Below are 24,701 nucleotides of genomic sequence, written 5' to 3' on the forward strand. Positions count from 1 at the left end.
GTCTGTTCCAAAATTGAAGTCCTATATAAATTGTGAAAGAAACAAATACAGACATTGGGGAAAAATTTAATGTGAAAGTAATACTTTATACATTCAGGAAATCTGATATATTATCGCCAGAGTATCAGGTTCCATAAATAGTGCTGGTGAGAATACTGAATAGAAGATTGTTTTATAATATCTCATACAGTAAACCATACAAAGTTATATACACTTTAATTTTGGATGAGAAGAATATTATTGATCTATTGTCAGATATTCTGTAATGGTTTATCGATAGCTTTATTGTTCTGCTCTACTAGTAGTGGTTTTACCTGTCACGTCCAAAATCACAAAAGACTGATGGTAAGAATTATACGAAGAACTTGACTAGTGGTTAACTGGCGTACAGTATAGGGAGTCTGGTGGACAAGCTAGCTCCTCATAGCCGCTTCCCATAACTTGCCATAATTTGTTTCATTTCTGGGTCTCTAAGTGTACAGTAGTGTGAGTGTACAGGTGGTTTACAGGTGTACCAGTGTGTTCTTACTTCCACTGATAGACTGAATGACTGAGAAAACTCAGTAACAAAACAGTGAACAGGACAGTGACAATAATAAAACTGGTTAATTTTTTGGGTTGTCTTGCTTGTCAATATTGCTCTTCATGATGATCTAAATTTATATACAGTTGGTGAATATATTGCAGATGGTAAAGAATTATGAAAAAAAGAAGCTTTAACCTACAGCATAAAATTTCACGAGGATTTTTTTTCAGAGAAGGAGTAAAAATGTTAGTGCGTTTTTTATCGTTGTGCGGGAGGAAGGGATGAATGTTAAAGCGGTGTAACCCCACAGTATTTCACTCCTTCATATAATGTATTTTTTTTAATATAATTTCATGAAAAGTTAACCTAAGTATAGAAACAAATAAAAAATTAATCATATGTAGTCCATTTATGATTCATTTAACAAAGTAACGTCCTCTATTAGTGAAACTAATGAGGTGTATGTCACTTAGGCACAGTAGATCCCATAGGGGCAGTGTAGCCGGCACAGTACTCAACTGCCTGCATATTACAGATTCAAATTTCGAATCCATTTGCAACTGATTTGACAAGGAGTGCCAAGGAATACGGGCTTTTGAGTATACATACCTACATACATACATACAACCAGTTGAGTTACCCACCTTCGCCCGGGTGGAGAGGCAGGAGGCAGTGCACTACCATCCCTAGTTCACTCACACTTCCCTGCCAAAGTCCCATAGGTCCTTCACATTACAATAAACGACTCATTTATGTCAGAGCAAATAACTCGTAACGCCAGATAACTCCACAGTAGTGCAAGAGTCACTAACAATAATACTTTAGTGAGGCAAACAATGCTGCTAGGCGAGTAGTGAACATCACCTTGTACTACTGACAATAACACTATCAGGCAAAATTAGTTCGATTCAATTTGCGAATGAAATGTGATATTATCTTGAGATATTGTGTGGTGGTGTGCGTGTGTGTGGCTATCTGAAAGTATGGTGGTGTGAGAGTATTGTGGTATGAGAGTAAGGTGATGTGAGTATGCGAGTGTGGTAGTGTGAGAATTTAGTAGTGAAAGTGTGATGGTGTGAGAATGCGATGGTGTGAGTGTGGTGGTGTGTGTGAAACTTTGGTAGGTGTGTCTTCTTGCTGGTGGGCTCCGTGCAGGTGTGTGTCCTAACCAGCTGGTGTCTCCTTGCAGGTTTACCACGTAAGGTGTCTTCCCTTGGAGATGTTAAATAAGCCAACGAGTATATTCACATTTCATTATGCATATATTTCCCAAGTTTCTGGGTCGAGCACTCGGGTTTACTCGCCAAACATGACACCAACACATATTTACCCACGGTCTATAATACACCGTCGCCCAACAGATGATTCAATGTTTGTTTTTCATTATCGTTATGACATTAATTGTGTTGTTTCTTAAATCATCATACAGTAGCTATTGTGGTTATTGAATATGGTATGAAGGATTAGTTTGGTTCTCTCGTTTCAACTCATTAAGTAATGTGCAACACGAGGCCTTCACCACCTGCTATTAGAATTTGTTCCTCCCAAAACGTTTATTAATATTCTGATATGATTTCTGTACTGATGTATTTAATATCAACGAATACATTTTACTTAGAATGAATGAATCTTTTATTTGCGATTAATTATGGCAAATTAGGGAACAGAGGCTTTAATTTAACAATTAGATTATGCATCAGTTATTAAACATATGTGTCTCTAATATGTGTATAGTTTAGGACAATCATTATAATTACACTTTTTTTTTATTTAAGAATCTCATATTAACTGCAATGCAGAGGCAAAATTTTTCATAGGAGAAATGAGAGGAAGTAATGACGCTGGTGCAGATTTCGGCAAAATTATCAAAAGTTTAAATTAGTTTTTGCAAGTTATATTTTCAGCGGCTATGCCGGCAACTTTCTTACGTGTTTCAGTTTTATAAATCAAAATGCTGGTGCCTTGGACATGAGGCAGGAGATAAAATGTTTATAAGGCGGCAGAACCTCAGTATATGTACACCTAAAACGGATATAATTTGAGGATTGAGCGTCCACATACTCCAACACTGCCAGCGACACGAGGCCACCGAGTTGAAGATTCCTTTCCAGACATCGTAAACAATGAGCTCAAGAGACACCTACTTTATGCTGTCATGGCCGAGGGTCGTAAAGTACACTCTGTGTTCCCGATATATTTCCCTGCTAATAATTCTACGCTGTTGACTTTGACACACATACACACTCACACATATATATGTATATATAATTCTATATATATATATATATATATATATATATATATATATATATATATATATATATATATATATGTAAGGGAATGTGTACCAGGTATTGTTTATTACCTTACTTTACATTAATTGATGAAGCTGTTTATTAAAAAGGGTGTAATGTGTGTACAGTATCTGGATTAAGATTATATCAGTTAAGATCAGACGTCACTAGCACTGAACTATGGTAAGAATCCCTTTAATGTGTTGTCTTATATATGTTAAAACACTTTATACTGTTAGTGGTCTTTATCGGTTAAGAGGAATTTTGGATGTAAACATATGCGAATATTGGTGAATATGTCTTCAGAACTTTTCAACACAAAGTGAAGGTATTTGTGATTATCCTGATACAAAGACGTAAATATGCTATAACAAAAGGACGTGAAGTCATACAGAAGATTATCACGTATGTACCGAAACCGGGATAGAAAATAGTTTCGATAAAAAGAGTGTTTGCTCTTTAGCGTAGCTCTTATGGCCAATGATGATGACGATGTTGATAAATGGGTTGGGGGTAGCGACAAGGGATTGGCGAGTGGTAAGGGTTGAGGAGGTACAGGTGCGTTGAGTGGTTAGGAGTGAGGAGGTACAGGTGCGGAGAGTTGTTAGGAGTGAGGAGGTACAGGTGCGGAGAGTTGTTAGGAGTGAGGAGGTACAGGTGCGGTGAGTGGTTAGGAGTGAGGAGGTACAGGTGCGGTGAGTTGTTAGGAGTGAGGAGGTACAGGTGCGGTGAGTGGTTAGGAGTGAGGAGGTACAGGTGCGGAGAGTTGTTAGGAGTGAGGAGGTACAGGTGCGGTGAGTGGTTAGGAGTGAGGAGGTACAGGTGCGGTGAGTGGTTAGGAGTGAGGAGGTACAGGTGCGGTGAGTTGTTAGGAGTGAGGAGGTACAGGTGCGGTGAGTGGTTAGGAGTGAGGAGGTACAGGTGCGGTGAGTGGTTAGGAATGAGGAGGTACAGGTGCGGTGAGTGGTTAGGAGTGAGGAGTGGGTCCTGTAAGGAAAGTTTTAATGCGTCCTTCCTGGTGTGTTTGGTTTTAACATTTTATTGGGCTGAGTAGACGTCTGTGTATTGCTGGGGACGTGTCATATGTGTGTGTGTCGTCTGCTACTTTGGTTTTCCTAAAGTTACATATGCTTTTGCTTATAATCAAAATTAATTTTTAGCAGGTGTTTAAAGCTACAGGTATACAGTATGTGTCACCTGTACAGCCACATAGGTGTCGGGATATTAACTTCTTTAAGTGTCACAGGTAAACGCCCTGCAGACTCACAGTAGATAATGATGGTTGAGAATTCGTGTGGTCTTGACGTGTTGGGGGGCTTCAGCCATGATTATTGTTTTCTTGTTTCTTTTTGTTTTGTATTTCTATTTTTATTTCATTCTTTAAATTATCTTGGGTGTGTGAGGAAATTGATGTGATATGTATGAGGAAGGAAGGCAGAATTTCCGAATTGTGTGGAGCCAAATCTCACTGTCGTTATGTACATTTTAGAAACAAAGACGGTCAGATATTTGGGCCCAGAAGTAAAGATATGAAGTGAAGTTGTAAACCTATGGAGATATTAATCGAGAATTTATGTACAGGTAATTTATGTATTGGTTACACAGTGCTTTGAAGCCTGTGGTATTGAGAATTATTTTTAAACATACCCAACTGGCGTTTGGTGGATACTGAAGGATTAAATAAATATATATTGATGTATTTAAAGGCGGGTGAGGACTCCTGACTCGCTGGAACCTTTTTTCCTCTTGGATCTCCTCTGCATGTCTATCTTTTTACCTTTCTAACACTAAAGAATATCTAAATGTACAGGAATATTGAGGCGGCTTCAGTTACCCCAAGTACAGAAGACCAACTATAGTTTTCCACCTAACCTGTCCCATAAGCCACGCCCCTCTTCTATACTAATAGCTGATTGGTTCAAAGAAAATTCAAATTAAACGTGCTCACAGTTGGTAAGCAGACCTGTTATTATCTAAAATAATGTTAAATATCTGAACTATCAAAATGCAGCTGATTTCAAGGGTGCTAGAAAATTATAAATATTTATCACAAAAGGTAGATATAAATACGTGCTTGTACACGCGCAATTCGGGGGGAAGGTAAAACGCTCAGGGGAACCAATCGGCTATTTATACAGTAGCTATAGAAGAGGGGCGGGGCCGCGGGGCTTACGGGCCAGTTTAGCGTGGAAAGGGTATAGTGATACTGTGGGTATATTAAATCTGCCAGTGACCTTATGCATGAGATACGTGTACAAAACTTGCGTGTGTGGCTTTGCATTCTGTAAAACTTGATCATATATATATATATATATATATATATATATATATATATATATATATATATATATATATATATATATATATATATATATATATATTATATTGATAAAATCATACAGGAGCAAGGGAAACAATGGAGCACCTTAGGTTTCGTCTTTATTCAAGACATCTTCAGAGGCAACTGAATTACATTTTTTTTTTAATTACAAGGACCGAGGGAGGCTTAACTACACAGGGTGACCTTACTAAACATGAGGTTAGGTCATAAATACGACATCCACTAATCTGCACACCAACACTACCACACACACAAAGGAGCTCAAACGAAAGGGCGACGTAACTAGTCATCTTAAGTCAGGCAAAAAATATGGGACCCACTAATCATCTATCCTACATCTAACTCGAATGCTTTCAAAGCATTTTTAACCTTGGGCCACTGACAAATAAATTTGTGTAACATATCAGTTTCGTCCTACCATCACTAAGGTTTATAGAATTCAATTCCCTAATCAAACTTGCTTCAACCAGAAGTCTTTCTGTGACACATGATGATTTGTACATTTCTAAGCTGTTTTCCCAATCTATGGGATGATTAATTATTGTTCCTAACATGAACGAACAGTGCACTGCTTTCAGATGCTACTCTGATATTGCACTTGTGCTGTTTAATTCTGAGTTGTAATGCTTTCCCAGTCTGCCCTACATAATTTTTATTACAATTGCTACATGGAATGCAGTAAACACTTCCATTTACATTCAAGGTTGGGCTATTCTTGATTAATAAATTAGTAATAGTTGAGTCATACTTAAAAACAACATTAATATTCAATAATTTAACGGACTGAACTAACGGGACAAATTCATTGCGATAAGGTAGTCAAAATATTCTTAAATGTAGGAATTTGCCGCCTGGTTTGAGTAGAATGAAAGGATTTTTGAGCCCTTTTAAAACAATGATCAACAAACAATGAAGGATACCCAAGTTTTTGTGCAATGGACTGAATTTGTTTCAGTTCTTCATCAATAAATTCAGGGTAACAAATACGCAAACATCTCAAAAACAGCAAAAAAAACTGACATTTTGGTAGATTCCAGGTGACTCGATAAAAAATGTATGAAACTGTCTACCTGTGTAGGCTTTCTGTACACCTTAAATTTATATTTATGACCATTTCTCATGATAAGCATATCAAGAAATGGAAGGGGTCCATTTATTTACCTTTCAATTTTGAATGTAATACTATGGACAAGATCCTTAAGCTTGTCTAAAAATTCCAGTGGGTCACTTTTTCTAGGACAAAGACAAAGAACATCATCTACATATCTATACCATGGAGGAATAAAGTCCCCTATATTGGGTAGTAATTTAGCCTAAAAAAAATACCATGGAAATAAAGGCTCAGGGAGCAGAAAGACAATTACCCATGCTCATGCCAAATATTTGCTTGTAAAACTTCCCATTTGCTCTAAACACATTGTCAGTTACACATAACCCTATCAATTTCAGGAAAGTATCATGTTCAATAGTTAAATCTAGAAGTTGTAATTTATCTTAAGAAATGAAAGTAAGTCTTTCACAGGTACTAAGTGAACAGTGAATTTACATCAAAACTTAAACTGCAAGGTTCTGTGTTTTGAGTTTATCAATTAAATCACTGCTATTATGTATATGTGAATTAGATATTTGGCCTGTAGGAGGATATCATCTTATCAGCCACTTGATAATTTGTAAGTGACAGAACCCACGAACTCACGATAGGACGAATGGATTATTAAGCTTGTGTGTTTTGATCAATCCATACATATAAGGTAAAGTGATTGATTTGAGAGCTGTTTAGGAGATCGGGTTCTTTTTCAAAAACATCTTCATTTTGGAATTAGATAACTTATTAATATTTTCCAGGGATCTTTCAAAGCTCACATACGTGCTTTCATCACTAAGTAATGAATTCATCTTATCATTGTAGTCACTTTTATCCAAGATAACAATAGCATTAGACTTATCAGCCTTGGTAATATGGATATTCTTCTTTTCAAGTTTGTCAAGGCTGTTTCAAATCTTTTGGAATGTTTGAAGCAAATTTCCTATTTAAAACACTATGTATACAACCTTATCCAAGTGGCTGGTAAAGATGATATCCTCTACAGGCCAAATATCTAATTCACATATACGCATAGCAGTGATTTAATTGATAAACTCAAGAAACACAAACGAACCCTAAGTAATTAATAAGTTTTGATGTAAATTCACTGTTCACTAGAGTACCTAGAAAGACTTACTTTCATTTCTTAAAGATAAATTACAACTGCTAGATTTAACTATTGAACATGATACTTTCCTGAAATTGATAGAGTTATGTGTAACTGACAATGTGTTTAGAGCAAATGGAAGTTCTACAAACAAATATTTGGCATGAGCATGGGTAATTGTCTTCTGCTCCTCTAGCCTGTATTTATATGGAGTTTTTGAGTCTAGATTACTACCCAATATAGTGGACTTTATTCCTCCTGGTATAGATATGTAGATGATGTTCTTTGTCTTGGCCTAAAAACAGTGACCCATTGGAATTTTTAGACAAGCTTAATAATATTGTCCCTAGTATCACATTCAAAATTGAAAGAGAAATAATGAATCCCTTCCATTTCTTGATATGCTTATCATGAGAAATGGCCAAAACTATATTTAAGGTATATAGAAAGCCCACACAGGTAGACAGTTTCATCTACTTTTATCGAATCACCTTGAGTCTACCAAAATGTCAGTTTTTTCTGCTATGTTCCTAAGATGTCTGGCGTATTTGTGACTCTGAATTTATTGACGATGAATTTAAACACATTCGTTCTATTGCACAGAAACTTGGGTACCCTTCTGTGTTTGTTGATCGTTGCTTTTAAAAGGGCTAAAAAATCCTTTCATTCCTCTCAAACCAGACAAGTTCCTACACTTAAGAATATTTTGACTCTGCCCTATCGTGATGAATTTGTCCCTTTAGTTCGTCCCTCAAGCTTCTAAATATTAATGTTGTTTTCAAGTATGACTCAACCATTACCAATATGTTAATAAGGAATAGCCCAAGTTTGAATGTAAATGGAAGTGTTTATTGTATTCCATGTAGCAAATGTAATTGTAATTATGTAGGTCAGACAGGAAAACACTGCAGCTCAGAATCAAACAACATAAGTATAATATCAGAACTGCATCTGAAAGCAGTGCCTTGTCTGTTCATGTTAGGAATAATAATCACCCCATTGCTTGGGAAAAAGCTTAGAAGTATTCAAATCATCTTGTGTCACAGAAAGACTTCTGGTTGAAGCTAGTTTGATTAGGAATTAAAATCAATAAACCTTAGTGATGGTCAGTTCAAAACTGATAATATGTTACATAAATTTATTTGTCAGTGGCCCAAGGTTAAAAATGCTTTGAAAACCTTTGATCTTGATGTATGATAGTTATTTTGTGGGTCCCTTTTTCTGACCTGACCTGTCTAGTCACGCCATCACCCTTCTAAGCTCCTCTACGTGGTGTTGGTGTGGGATTAGTGGATGTCATCATTATGACCTGACCTCATGTTTTAGGTCACCCCTGTATATTTAGCTCTCTGTCCATGTAATCCAGTTCCCTCTGAAGATGTCTTGAATAAAGACGAAGCTAAGGTACACCGCTGTTTCCATTTTCCCGTGATTTTATCAAGATTTATCTTATCCATGTTTTCATTGGGATTTACATGAAATATATATATATATATATATATAAGTGATAATTGACCACTCATATTCAGGTGAGTACAGACTAGTCTGTACTCACCCCTGAAGATGAATTCCAAACGCTTGGGAACTTCGTGGTTTCTTCTTCCTTTGGTTATCAGCATATACTAGATCACGCCAAACCTACATGTGATTTACTTGCACATATATATATATATATATATATATATATATATATATATATATATATATATATATATATATATATATATATATATATATATATATATATATATATATATATATATATATATATATATATATATATATATATATATATATATATATATATATATACACACACACAGTCAACCCTCGCTTACTGGTCCCACATTCCGCTGCTCACGCTTACGCTGGTACTCCTGGTCAACCGAATGCTCACATTTCGAGTGCTGTACCCCTTTATGTGGAGAGCGGCTGGCTGAGCCGCGCCATTTTTGATCCAAACCTCCCGCCATGTTGTGTAAGCGGCGAAAGCAGGTGCGCATAAGGTCGCCCAGTCATCAAAACATTAACAAGTTCTTTCACCCGCCACCCACACAGCCGCCCAAGTCAGTGATAGTGATAATTATAGTGAGGATATGGACTTATATGGACTTTGAGGGGTTTGACAAAGAGGCCCTGCAAGCCTCTGTGGTGGATAGTGATACAATTGATACAAGTGATACAGGTGAGGGCCATAATCTGCCCTCTGCCTCGAACCAACCCCCATCCCCCTGTGCCCAGCCATCTTTTCTACTGATGTGTTAAAAACCTAACATTATTGATATTTCTCTTAATTATTAATTGTGTGTGCATACCATCATAAAATTAAGATAATATTTTTACTACAACATAGTTGTGTGTTGTCAAAAAGTGGAGTTTGGGGGTCGGCCCGTCTCTATTTCAATTAATCCCATATGTTATGTTGTTCACTTTTATGAGTTTCTCACTTTCCGCGTACCCTGTGGGTTGAATTAACCAGTAAAGTGAGGGGTTGACTGTGTGTGTGTGTGTGATATAATATATATATATATATATATATATATATATATATATATATATATATATATATATATATATATATATATATATATATATATATATATATATATATATATATATATATATATATATATATATATATATATATATATATATATATATATATATATATATAAATAAATAAATAAATAAATAAATATATATATATATATATATATATATATATATATATATATATATATATATATATATTATCACACTCCAGACTCACTTACGACGGGTTAGGACTCCAAATCCAGGTCGAAGTCCGACATGGTCAGAGTCCGACATAGATAAAAAAAAAAAAAAAAATAATAATTTTTTTAAATCTACAATGAAATACAGTTCAGTAAAAGTAATGAATAATGATGAATGGATACAGTACAGTGAAAGTAATAAATAATAAGGAATGGATACAGTGTGACTGGAGCACTTAACCTTTAATGTAGTCAGCTGAATGCACATGGGGCCCCCATAATTTCTAATTATACATGGAGACTACATTAACTGGAAACGTTTCGTATAGAAAATGCGTGTGTCATTTAAAAACAATATATTTTTTTTTATCTATATCTGAGGCGTCAGAAGTCCAATGAGTCGTAAGTCGGGGTCTAGTGTATATATATTTATATGTATGTATGTATATATATATATATATATATATATATATATATATATATATATATTATATATATATATATATATATATATATATATATATATATATATATATGCGTAAATCACTGTAGGTTGGATCCAGGTACAGTGGGGTATGCTATAACGAACGGATCCTACTACGAATATTCCTATAACTAACGGTTTTATCCTATAAATGAGAAGCTGCAACTAAATTAAACTCCTACAAATCTAACATTATTTAATTTTTTTACTAATTTATTGTTTTTATTACAAGTATTAATGATACAGTAAAAGTCCAAAATCCGGATGCCAGAACCGACCACCCGAGAATTCAGACTTAAAACTCAATTTTTTTTGCTGGCTTTTGTGTACCCGCGATGTGCATTACGCATACTGCTTACACACAACAGGCCACCACGCTGCCACTTTAAAACGAGCAATCAAACAACGGAGCACCTTAGCTAAGGTGCTCCGTTGTTTCCCTTTTCCCGTGTGATTTTATCAAGATTTATCTTATCCACGTTTTCATTGTGGATCTACATGATATTTATATATATATATATATATATATATATATATATATATATATATATATATATATATATATATATATATATATATATATATATATATATATATATATATATACATACATACAAGTACAGTACTCCCTCTTTATCGACGGTTTCGATTATCAACGGATTATTTAGACGGATTTTTATTTTGGCTCAAGAAGATGCAGACCTTGACTCATCATACTCATCTGACTGGTCAGGCTTTTAATAAGCCTCAATCATCACACTTGTATATACTGTACACTGTATTGTTTACTGTAAGGACCGATGTTCACTTCAATAAATGAAATCGTAAGTTTGCTAGTATTTTTGTCCACTTATTATATTATTATTTATACACTATTATTTAAGGTTATGCGTAAAGGAAACGCATTAATGCTTAAAGGTACATTTATTCAACATATGCTAATAATAGTTAGAAAAATTACGTAACCATCACGGTATCGACGGTTTCTTTATCGACGGCCGTTTACAGAACGTAACCCCCGTCGATAAAGAGGGAGTACTGTATATATATATATATATATATATATATATATATATATATATATATATATATATATATATATATATATATATATATATATATATATATATATATATATATATATATATATATATATAATTATATAAATGGTATCCAACACTAAATCATGGGAAACATTATGATGGGTGTTAGCTTTAGCACCCAGCCATATTTTTTTATACAGTGAATCCTCACTTTACGCGGTTAATTCAACCTACGGCGGCCCGCGTAAAGTGAGAAACGCGTAAAGTGAACAACATAACATATGGGATTAATTGAAATAGAGACCGGGCCGACCCCCAAACTCCACTTTTTCAGACACAATACCTACGTTGTAGTAAAAATAACTTCTTAATTTTATGATGGTATGCACACACAATTAATAATTAAGAGAAATATCAATAATATTAAGTTTTTTAACACTTACATTGGTAGAAAAGATGGCTGGGCACACAGGGATGGGGGGTTGGTTCCGAGGCAGAGTGCAGATTATTGGCCCTCACCTGTATCACTTGTATCAATTGTATCACTATCCACCACAGAGGTTTGCAGGGCCTCTTTGTCAAACCCCTCAAAGTCCATATCCTCACTATCATTATCACTATCACTGACTTGGGCCGGCTGTGGTGGGTGGCGGGTGAAGAACTCGGTAATGTTTTGATGACTGGGCGACCTTGTGCGCACACTGCTCGCGCCGCTCTCCGCGTAAAAGGGTACACACACCGCGGAAAGTGAGCATTCCGGTTTCGGCAGGGTACCGCGTAAACGCGTAAAGTGGGACTGCGTAAAGCGAGGGTTGACTGTATGGGTAATGCACAAAATGAAACAGACAAGACATCTGTTGAAGGATGAGAAGTGAATAGAACTATCTCCCTGCAGCCAATAAGTGAATAAGATAATGTTAGAAATGTAAAGTGAGGAAGAGAAATACTGTAGGTTTACTCACTAAAAATCTAAGCCCTCACCCTGACAAGTAATCAGCTCAGAGTAGACCACAGCAGACAGAACACAAAGCTCATCAACCTTACTTAGTCAGAAGATTAAACTTGTGTTTCTTATGTTGGAAGTTTCTAGTACAGTATTACCAGCTGTAATTAACTTTTTTCTTTTGGTTATAAACTTATCTTATTAAACAGGCAAAATAATTTCTTACTTTATTCTTTTTGGATGGAGGTACTTCAACATCCTCGTCCTGGTCCCGTTTCTCTGGCTTCCCAGCATCCCTAGGAAAAAAAAAAAATCTGGTAATATTTCTACCTCCAACACAGTAATCCTTCATTTCACTATTATCTTACAAACATATAACATCAGTACAGTACAGGATATCAGAATGGAAAGAGGAAGCAAGATCACTAATAACCTGGTTCGGTGTTTATATGCAGAATCAACATGTGGTGTCAGTCCATCAAAATCCATTTCTGATAATAGCTTTTTCATCTCCTCTGCTTCATTTTTTGTTGCAAAATTCATATGACACATCCTGGAAGAGAAAATAAGCTCATTAATATTAATGTACATGTAAATAAGAGGAGAGCATGATGTTGAATCGTTTATTGGGATGTCAAAGTTGTTAAGAGTGAATGATTAAAAGCAAATTAGGAGAAAATTTGTTATTACTCTTGAATCCAGCCGCATTACACTAGATGAAAAGTTATAAAAGAATTTAAAATAGTTTATTACAGGTGGGACTCAACATTCACAGTCATTACAACTGTGGCTTCGACTACAGTATTCAGAGTGAACTAAAGTGTACACTACTGTATTTTAACATTGGTGGTAGAGGTTTCGATCATTTGCAGTCTAGCATAATGAGGTGATTTATAGGCAGACCTATAATAAACTGCAGTATATAAAGACAAAACCATAAATACTATATTGCAAGATAAACATTACCAAGGAAATGAAACATAAAAGAATGTTTCCTTAACCTACTTACACTTCACTGTTGCTGTAGCACTGATGAATACACAGTAATATATGTAATTTTATTTCCTTATAGGTTGTTATAAAGAATTTTAATATCAATGTTTTCAAAGTCAATGGGGAATAACTACCAAGTGGAGATAAACGCTCTATTATCAGTGAATGTATATATAAAATATCACAAATCTACAGAAAATGGCTTTAAAGGCCTGCATGAAAAATGTCTCCCCCACCACACACACAATTTATAAAAACACTCATTTACCTCTATTCTTAAAGGCGGATGATAAAAACCCACTAGTTCCCCAAAAATATATTATTGCAAAGAGTGAAAAACAACTAACCTACCTCATTCATATGTGATACAAGACTGACACACTCACATTTCATATATTTTGTGTTCGACTTACAAATGGTTACTCGGCCATGTCTCACGGAGAGGAAGGCAATGAATGTACTTGTAGGTGTATGGTTAGCAGGCCCACCTCCATGACAATACACTAAAATAAGGTACTAGATCACCTTGTATTATGCTGACTTACCTCCCAAATCTAATCTGCGTGGCACTTTTACCAACAACCAGCAACTTAGCAGCAGGGTTAGCTGTGATGATGTTTTTGAAGAAGATGAATATGCCACATGGATCCTTTTCTCTCTGTATGGATTTGAAGATATCTATCAATGGATTAATTTAAAAAGGAATCAACACAAGCATAAAATTTATAATTAAATAACAATGCAAATACTTTCCTGTTAACAGAAAGATAAAAAAAGGACTGCTGGTGAATAAAACTCCTCGTCTGCTAAAGGTTACTAAGCTAAATGTATAAATTTAATCAGACAATTACAAAGAGACACCAAGGTCATGACAATTGCTGTATTTTCTTTAAAAACAGACGAGCTAATAAAAATGCAGAACTCTAAAAGTACTTATAACGACTATTAACCTTTTTTACGTTTAAGCGTAACACTTAGCTTTGTCACTTTAATGAATGCAGCCAATACACATTCCTGAGATATGACTCCAGGAGTGAAAGAATGAATACTGAAACAAACCAGAAGTTCAAGGTATATATGGTATTATTATAAGTCTTGTATGTATGAAAACATAGGATGAACAGATACATAGGGAATGGCAATACAAAAAGGAATTAATTCGTAGTTCTTAAAAAAATCATTGTTTAAAAAAAATAATGTCCCACTAGTTTTATGGTGAAAAAATAAACTTAGATTCTCCACAAACAGCCAACATTATCACAAATCACATCATATATAATGCCCTAAAAATTTACACAAGCCAGGTTCTCTGTTCATACATGCACAATGCTGCATCCTGCATCTCCATCTCCCCTTTTCCCTAGTGTCATTCATCCCATCCTCTCACCTCCCTGGTCATTCCCCCTTTCCTCCCACCATCCATCTCTGAAATATACATTCCTATTATCTATCTTTCACTTTTCATTCCCTCAGCATATCCATACCACTTGAGCAGACCACCACATTTTGTTTTATTATATTTCTAAACTGATAATGTAAGAAATTATAAGATTGCTACACAACACATACCCTAATAGGACTGCCATGGAAAAACATGCCATTCAATGACCCTCAGATGAAATTTGTGTCCTGTCTGTGTTTATGGTTTTCTTAGCTCTTATTGGTCCCCACCCATAACTTAACATCTAGTAGTAAATATCTGAAATGAAGATGTTTGTGCATATGTTTATTATATCAGCTGTGTGTGTAATATTAGCTTTTCTGTGTTGTGATATTAGCTTTACTCAACTTAAAGTGATACTTCTGTGCTGTGCATAGGAAGGTAATCAAATTTCAGAGGAACAAAAGGAAAGCAGTGATAGCCAAAGGTCATCATTCTGTTCTTCAATTATTATGGCTGTTAACCTATAAGCAACTCTGAACTCCCATGAATAATGTAGCTATAAAAGTTACTTACAAGGGAACAAAAGACTGAGTATGACTTTACCTAGAACTGTATGGGATAAAAGGGGTGAGCAATGAAAAAGCAACATGCAGTATGTACAGTGGTCCTGCTGCTGCCCACCTGTAATTAGGGTGGTGTTAGGTAATTTATAAAAACAAAAATTTTTATAGTCGAACTACTGTATTCTTAATGAGATTCAAAAAATTACAGATTGTTTAATTCAAGTTATAAAAACTTACTTCCTTATTCTTTGACGGTGCTGCCTCTGCATCTTCACTGGAATTCTGCTTGCTAGAATCCCTAAAAATATAGATCATGACATATTACTAACATCTACAGCAAATGTTTTTTTAAATTTCATGCATTTTACTGACATACCAAAAGTGGACTTTTTTCATGTTGGTTTAGTAACTTTGGAGCAAACCTAATGTTAATATAAATAAAAAAATTCAAACTACCGTACAGTATTTTTTGGTCCATTAATAGCCTATGTATTTTTTCCACTGTATTACAGTATAGTGTTTAATGGTGAATGTTACAAGGGTTGAACAGCAAACTATACAATCCTCCACATGTAATTTTCTTGCCTACATTTTATCTTACATGTTTCTCACTCACTTGTACCATTCAAAATCGAACACACCATTGTAACCTATTACGCTGTATGCTCCTCCACCATAGTACAGGTACACATATCCTGATATTCTATCTAGTACAGGTACAGTACTCCTTTCTCAGGCTCCCTGAAACTTTACTATCATTATTATTACCTTAATCTTGACCACTAAATCACATCCAACAATTTACTAATATCATACAGAAGGTTTGCAGTAAACAAGGGAGTTACTTGACCTTATCTAAATAAAAAATGTACCTTATTCGCACCCCAATGACAAGACAGACCCTCATTATATAAGGTATAGACCACAGTCTGCTACATGTATGTTTTTCAGCAACTATAACTCCTTACCTATAAGCTTAGCATGACTTCCCTTATTTTCCACACTGCACCAGGAATTCGTGCCCTTCAAGTTGCCTCTTATATGAAATGAAATATCCTCTACTTTTCTCTTCAATACATGCACTCCTATGCAAACTTCAATTTTTTACCCCAGGAATTCTACCATTAAAAAAAAAAGAGAATCTATCGAGATATTTGAACAGCATCTGTTCTAATTGTGATAGAGATGAATTTGGTACCATAATGATCCTCAATAAATTCTCTACAAGACTGTTTCAATAAAAGACCCTTAAACAAATATTTTTATTTGATATAATGATGGGGATTCAATTCTTTTGTGAAAAGAACAAGAAATGTTGATACCAGAGTTTATAAAATCAGTTATAATTAAGTTAGAAACAACATTTTTTTTACCTAAATAATCATGGATAGTTTATCTGAAAGTTTGGTTAAATAAATATACTGCATAGAAGTTCAGTATAGAAAGGTAATACTGTACCTCGAACCAAAGTAATCCTACAGGTGCTAATATTAACCAAAATAAACCTACAAGTGTTAATGTCAACCAGAGTAAACAGCAAGTGATGAAAAATTTACAAGTCTCGAGTACAGACAAACACTGATCATTATGAACTGCTTAGATTTCATTCAGTCTTTATTTGTGGTTGTACAATTCTTCCAGTTTCAATAACCCTTTCCCACTATGACGCAGGGTGGTCAGACTCAAGAGCTACTGCCATTCATTCTGTCCCGCCACCTTTATTATTCTAAACCTACATGTACACACTAAATACCCTTTCCCTCCATAAGTTGTTCTTTTTTTACTCTTGGTGAATTTTCAAACTGTAATATCTAATAAACATAGAAATTATTATTCATAAATGCACGACAGAAATTGGAAACCACACTGTCAAACTGGTCTATGGAAGTGGCCGATACACAGTGGTTACGTGTCCACATACCGTTGCTTAAAGGCAGAGTCAACATGTGGCTTCACTCCATCAAAATCGGTTTCTGATAATTCTTTTTTCTTCTCTGTAGCTTCATCTTCTGTTGCAAAATTCATATAGCACATCCTGAAAAATGTATACAGTATTAATGCACAACTTTCTTGATTTTCTATTATCTTCTATCTAAAATTCATAAAAGTATTTGAGCTTAACTCAGTTGCTCATTAGGCCATTTCAGAACCAAGTGAAAAGCCCATTACTGCAAAAAACACATAAATAATACATACAGTATTAACTAGTCAGACAAAATGACAAATATATTTATTTAAAATTTTCTACAAATTATTTACATACCTGTATACAGTACATCCTTGCACACTCCTTTACTATATCAGTTATCAATGCTGAACCTGTGCTACTAATCTTTGTCACATATACTCACACATATTCAGTTACAGTACTAAGTAATTTTTTTTTACAAAATTTGCAAATGGTATTTGTTACTGTACAGTATTACAAAGAAAAACAATTCATCAAAGCCAGAAACAGAAGGCAAATCTAGAAAAACAAGGAGCTTGGGTCCTGTAAACAAAGTGAGCATACACCATCTACTAGAAAACAAAACAACCAATCCAAAATCAATCTATCATAACCTCACAAGAATTTGTGGATAAGATAGGTAGTGTATGGTGGTTGTTTGTTGTTTATATTGTTTCCATTTGACAAGTACAGTACAGTACATGTATAAAGAACCATGACAATTTTAGTCATGCCTGTAAGCTTTTACTCCTTTTACATTGTTCTGACCAGGTGAATTATTTCCTTTGTAAAAGTGGTAGTCAAAATGTTTTAACATAAGTATTTGTATAAAACAATACAGCAAGCAAGCGGTTTTTTGGTAAGAATGTTGAATTCTTGGGAATGTGTTTCTGTTAATATCTGTAATGTCATCACCATCATCATTTTACAGTCAGTTTCAAAGAATGACAATTGATAATTTCATAAATTTTGGCAAAATTGATGATTGGAATACCATAAAATTCCTTTTAAATGAAGGCTCCACAGCAAAGCAAATTCATTGACACACAGTGAGAGTGTAAGACAGACGTGCCCCTCAAATGTGACCAAAATAAGGTGGCCAAGAAGCCAAGGCAAAGGCACAAGAGACCTGGGGATAACTTGCATTCAAGAGTCTCGGGACGACTTTCAGATGCTGCAGATAAGACAACTGTAGCCAAAGTCGGTAGTTTGATCATGTTAGCACTGAGGTTGGCCTTTCGCTTATGAACTCTCTCGTGGTTTTTCGACGCAAAGTGCATCGCTAAGTGCACTTCCCATAAGCAGAAACACGGGAACAGTGAACCGGCTCTATCGACCAACTAAGTTCCTCCCACTAGCCATGTGGGTTGGCAGATGCATCTCTAAGGGTGCAATTATATTTTCCATTCACCAATAAAAATAAGTTATCTTAGTTATGAGACCTTAATACAGTATCATACTCATTACTGATAAACTTACTTTCCTAATCTCATCTCAGTGGCAGATTTTCCAACTCTCAGCAATTCTGCAGCTGTGTCTGCAGTGATGACATTAGGGAAGAACAGGAACACACCACAAGGGTCCTTTTCTCTCTGTTTTGGAAAGCAATATTAATGAAAAATAATTATATATCTGTTGAATATATGAACACAAACAGGTTATTAATGGAAGAACTGAGTACAGTACTGTATTCCGTTAAATGTAAATCTTTCACTGTGCTGTGAGATCACAGCTATATTCATTCATGGAAATAATCAAAGGACTGGGAATTTAATACGAAGCAGTGACTCATCTTAGGTTAATGATAACACCAAATGAACCTAAATAATGAAAATTTTGATGAAATTGCATAAAAACCTGTCAAAGGGGTCCTGGGGGAGGGAGACACCCACCCACACTACCTCCCGCCTGATGCAACAAATACACTCTCATCTTTCAGTTTTTCTTTATTCATTAGGCACACGAGTACTTAGAAATTACTTTTCCACAAATCTGTGGCTACCAGTACCGTACTTACATTTAACGTTTTACAGTATGAAACCGTCACATCAGTGAAAACAGTTGTCAACAACCAGACTATGTCTGATTTCTGAAACAATCCAGAGATCCAGATAAGCAGCAGCAGCCCCCCCCCCCCCACCCAATAGAATTGCCCTTTTCAGAATTTCGCCTTTGCCGAACTGGAGTTTGTTCTAATTAGTCCGGGTTACGAACGGGTTCAGTTTCTGAGGACGTTCTAAAATCACTTAATTTAAGAGAAAAGAAGAAACAGAATAACAAAATACAGTAATTGAAAGAAAAATTAAGTCATTAGGTAAATAAAATACTGTAAATTAAAGTTGAATCCTGTTCATATCGGCGGGAACCCCCTGTACTGTATTTCTATACAGACACTCCGTGGGTTACATATTTCCAATTTCATGGATACTATCACCTTAGTCTATTTCTGGGTTATGGAAGTCCAGTAGTGTGGAAGAGACCTGCAAAGTACTGTAGGTTTAAGGCGGCTGTGAGAAGCATCCCGTAAGGTGCCACTTTGTAAGATCGCTACAGTGAGCTTCCCTTTATGCATCATCTCCAAAGTTTCTTTTGTAAATCGCCCTAAGCTGTGTTGCAAAATAACTGGAAAGCGCCCACATGATAGTACGAGTGCAGTGTAACAAAGGTCTCCATTTAAACTTATAATTTCTATTTATTCTACAGTATTTTTTCTTTTTTTAATATTCTTTCTTCCTTGTTTCTTTACTTCTCTTACCTTGTTTCTTATATCCTAATTCTTTATTCTTTTATCTTTTCGTTACTAACATTAATATTTATACAGTGGGTAAAGAGGTGGAGGATGCAGGAAGTGTGAGGGGTCAGGTGCTGCCTGCAGTCAGTTCACTCCCCTCACTCAGAGGGCAAAGAGAGCATAGAGAGAGGATAAGATAATTTAAGGAATTGGAGAAACATGTAATAACTGATTCACTAGAGAAAATGTGAGAGTTGGGTTATAACTCACGACTCACTGCATCACTACATAACACAGACATTTATGACTCTTTCCATCAACTTTACCTTTAAAGATCTTTGAACGTCATTCGAATCAAAATATTTATGCAGACTCTCCCACCTTTCACCATCACTTGGCCTCACTAGTAGCAATCTTCCATTCTTCACTCACCTGATCATCTGCATCTGCTCTGCCCCTAAAGGCAAGTCTTCCTCTGGGACCACCTCGTCCTCCCCTGGACCCAAATCTTCCTCCCTTAGCTGGAGTCCTTCCATCTTTGCTTTCTACCTTGGGTGATGTACCATTGGCATCTGAGGTAACATCCATCACCTCTTGATCTGCCATGGCTTTGTTTTTTTCTGTTAATTCGGTTCCTTGCTCAAGCGACTGAAAAATTAATGCATTATTTAATAATTTTTAAATGTATCTTGCAGGAGGCTCAAGGAAATCCAAGGAAAAATTTCAATATATAAATTTTATGTACTGTAAGTGTATCAAATACATTATACAGTATACTGCATGTACAGCCAGCAAAATATTATTCTGCACCTTTACGGGTTCCTACAGTATGACACACCGGACCAAGAATTCTGAAAACACTCAGGAGTCAAAGCAGACGTTGGTAGCCCTGGCTTCCTGAGTTGCCAGTTAGCCTGTAGATAGTATTTACCATAAGGTGTTTCAGTGTGTCTGCATGTACAATGTGTTACAAGATGAGAATAGAGCAGTTAACATCATATAACTATATCTATAAAATAATCAAATTAATATCCAAAGCAATTGCCATTACAACTTCTGTTTGCTCTGATGGTCTGCTCTTTGCAGATCGAAACTGCTCCGTTTCGAACAGATTCATTACATTCTTTTAAACGATCACACTTCCTCTGGCGAAATCCTTTGCTACACTGTGTTACATAACACTGACAATGTTTTTGCTTTGTGAATTTTACTACCAGTTTCCTCCGGTTAAGCCCCTATTTTTATCATATATTGTGACATTAGAGAGATATACTGTAGCTCGTTTCTTAACTCACATCTTTCCAGTAGCTCAGTTACCTCTGCATAATATTGTATAACTTTCCTACGTTACAAATGTTTTGTATTTTTTTCTGGTTGAGGTCTTGTATTATGCTACGTCTCATCACTTTCTCAGATCGTGGTTATAATCATGAGTATTTACACAATTTCGTTTTATCTCATAGTATGCAAAATTCCTATACAGCACCTCAGTTTCTAGAGTACCTGCCATTCCTACCGTATATAATGCCATGACATTACCTGGTTTAAGTGCCATGGCTTTATATGTATTCCTGATAATTTCTCTGTGGTTACTACGCATGATATAAGGAATAACAGCACATTAGTTTTACAATGAATCATACAATCAGAGGTACCAACCTTACCAATACATGGTGTCAGTCTCGCACTGTTCATTGCGAGAGCCATCGCACCCAGGGGTGCAGAATAGTTTTTTGCTGACTGTACATAGTACATCAGTAATAGATGCTACAGTATTCAAAATATAAGTTTTCTGAGGAGTGGAAATCTCATCCTTGGTTTAATGCACCAATATAAATGAGTAAATCCAGTTTTGCAAGTCTTTAAGCAACTGTGTTATGTTTCTCCACTACCTTAGACATAGTGTTAGCTTCAGAGGGAGTTAACACTTTATTCTACAATTCCACCTTCAGATTTATTAGTTTCAAAACTACATACTGTATAATAATTTCAGGAAGATGCTGCCCAACTCTAACATAAGAGTTGCAATCACTAACTTTCCTATCACCCTCTCTTGGGACTTGGTTGTTACACTAAAATTTAACTCATTCATGAATTAGTCCATGATGTCTAAGGTTAAACCTTGGACTCTTTGTAGACATTCATGTGTCTCTGCAACAAAATGGAATGTCAGGATTCTTTCATTTTTATTAAATTAAAAATATGATGGGTTGCATCACTTAAGGTAAAATGTCAAGAATGGCCCATTCCAAAGATATCTATGCATATGCTGTATTTTATCATAAATCATCAAATCTCATCATGTAAAAAAAAAAAAATATGGTCAATTTAGGATAGTAGCCAGGTTTCAGTTATGTTAGGTTGGTTAGCACTAGAAATTAAGGTCGGATTCGTTCGAATTACAACAAGAGCCACAGGAATAACATATTTTTTATGGAAAAATTAAAACCTGGCTACTATCATAAATTTACCAAAAATACTTTCATAAAATGCACAGTGGCTGTTGAAACATGTCACAGTGGTCTACTTTCCTCACCATAAGTAAATTTAAGAGTGTTATTCTCAAGGGAACAAAACTCTTTTTGGTTAATATTTGTCTTTCACCCATTCCTCTTTTAGTGTTTGTGATTACCCTTTAAGTTTTTTTTAAATTATAAATCAATATTTAAGAGTAATGTTTCTTGTGCAAATGCTAAGTTTTTAATATAATTACCCTCAAACATTAGGTTAGGTTAGATAGTATTTGCTCTTGTCGGTGTGTGTTGTCATTTGCCTTCTTTGTTTACAAATAGACCTGCTCGGTCCATGGTATTCTCATGTCCACACCTTCACATAAAACATAAACTTACACCATGACACTTCATGAAAGCTGCTTTTATTGGTACCAGATATAAAAATAATTACTTTCTGTTTATAATATGGCGGGGGTCCGTAGGGCACTGCTAGGAAGCAAGGTAAGGTTTGGTCGATTTCCTAAATAACAAAAAAGGCTCATTTGCACAAGAAATAAAGTTTATATGACTAAAACACACCAAAATATACCAGAAAAACAATTATTCATATCAAAAGGGGAAATGGGTGAAAAAGAATAATTACCCTCTTTTCATCTACAGAAAAAATGGCTAGATGAGGTACAACTCTCCCACAGACTATTATATTGCCAAATAAAATCCCAAACAATAGTTCAGTGATGCCCTGTTCTGAACAAATACCATTCACTTTTACTTGATTTATAACTTATAACATATTTTGTCTCCAATACAATTCTGAACGACTTCTTTTATGACAAGTTTCTTATAAAAATTTAATCATAACCTGGTAAAACTCCTCTGGAATTACGAAATGCAAAATGAATCTCAAAATGAGCAACAAGCAGCAGTCACCAGGAATATCAGCAGATGGCAGCACATATCAGGAATCCTGGCGACTACATAATTAACCCTTACGCTAAATTCCAGTTCAAAAATTTAAGTGACGACGCGGCGCCGGTTAGTTTAATTTCTGAAAAAAAGAATGTTTGCCTCACAGTTCATCATGTTGTGATAAAAGAAGATGAACGTCTGGCCACCAACATCATGGATAAATGATCAACAACGAGAGGCAGTGAGAAGAATAATTACACTACTTAACACCTCTGACTCTGTACAAAATTCACAGTACTGTTCAATAATAAGAGTAGTATCAACTGACCTTCATAAAAGACCTGCGGTGACCACCCAAAGTGATTCCTTCTCCTTCTTTTAAAAGCCTTAAACTGTATGTGTTTACACCGCGCCGCACAAATGAGTGTCCTCAAGCGCACGTGTTGGACGCGCCGCCGCGGTCACCATCACCTGCACGAACGACTACCACAGGCACACCCCATCCGGATTGGTGAGGAGGATGGTTCATGTTACTTATAATACCACGGATTTAATAGACTAAGGTATGAGACATCGCAGATTGATAGATGTTCATCAAATTGTCGAAGTTCACATTGTTTTAGCATGTACATAAACAATACAAATTGACAATGGAATTCAGGTGTGACTGGCAAAGTTTGCTCACCAGAGGAGGAGAGGATAAGTGACACGGGAACAGAATGGCATTGGTGCTATTATAGTGGATTTCTCACCTACAAACGCTGTTTGTCCCTCGTGGTCTAGGTCAACCAGCGCCGCCTTACATGACGAAGGTCAACTACTAAGCCACGCCTACCTCCGCTATTTAAGACCTGACCTCGTGGTGACCTGCCTCTTTTCTACCTACACCAACCAGCCAGCAACACCTCCTCCTCCTCCTCCGCCTGCCTGGCGGTCCTCGCTCCCGCCGGAAAGCATGGTGACCCACAAGCTGGTCCTCCTCTGAGCATCCTCACCAACCAACTCTCTTCTTCTAGCTACAGCCGCAGCAAGCTACACTGCCTGGCGGCCCTCGCTCCCGCCGGCGAGCATGGCGACCCACAAGCTGCCCTCCTCCGAGCGTCCTCACCAACCAGCTCTCTCTACATCACGCTTGTAACCACGCTGCCACTTCCCAGCACCA

The 24,701-nt window shown here is 35.9% G+C and overlaps 1 protein-coding gene across 3 annotated transcripts in view; it reads right to left on the minus strand.

Annotated features, from left to right (window-relative positions):
- Nucleotides 1–24,025, minus strand: part of LOC121866510 — a 72,332-nt gene extending 48,307 nt beyond the window's left edge. Inside the window, exons 1-8 of one of the 3 annotated variants that reach the window (XM_042366263.1) lie at nucleotides 23,868–24,025; nucleotides 20,610–20,825; nucleotides 18,926–19,038; nucleotides 17,420–17,533; nucleotides 15,736–15,796; nucleotides 14,097–14,209; nucleotides 12,992–13,111; nucleotides 12,785–12,854 (exon numbers count right to left, since the gene is read on the minus strand). In XM_042366263.1, coding sequence (XP_042222197.1) covers nucleotides 12,785–12,854; nucleotides 12,992–13,111; nucleotides 14,097–14,209; nucleotides 15,736–15,796; nucleotides 17,420–17,533; nucleotides 18,926–19,038; nucleotides 20,610–20,825; nucleotides 23,868–23,873 — 813 coding nt within the window. In that variant the 5' untranslated portion in view covers nucleotides 23,874–24,025. Of the gene's footprint in view, nucleotides 1–12,784; nucleotides 12,855–12,991; nucleotides 13,112–14,096; nucleotides 14,210–15,735; nucleotides 15,797–17,419; nucleotides 17,534–18,925; nucleotides 19,039–20,609; nucleotides 20,826–23,560; nucleotides 23,603–23,703; nucleotides 23,791–23,867 lie in introns of those variants that run through there. The other 2 variants (XM_042366264.1, XM_042366262.1) reach the window with 2 other exon arrangements.
- Between the last annotated feature and the right edge of the window lie 676 nt (nucleotides 24,026–24,701).

This window comes from Homarus americanus, unplaced genomic scaffold (genome assembly GCF_018991925.1).
Source record: "Homarus americanus isolate GMGI-L3 unplaced genomic scaffold, GMGI_Hamer_2.0 scaffold16430, whole genome shotgun sequence".
Classification (NCBI taxonomy): Eukaryota; Metazoa; Arthropoda; class Malacostraca; order Decapoda; family Nephropidae; genus Homarus; species Homarus americanus.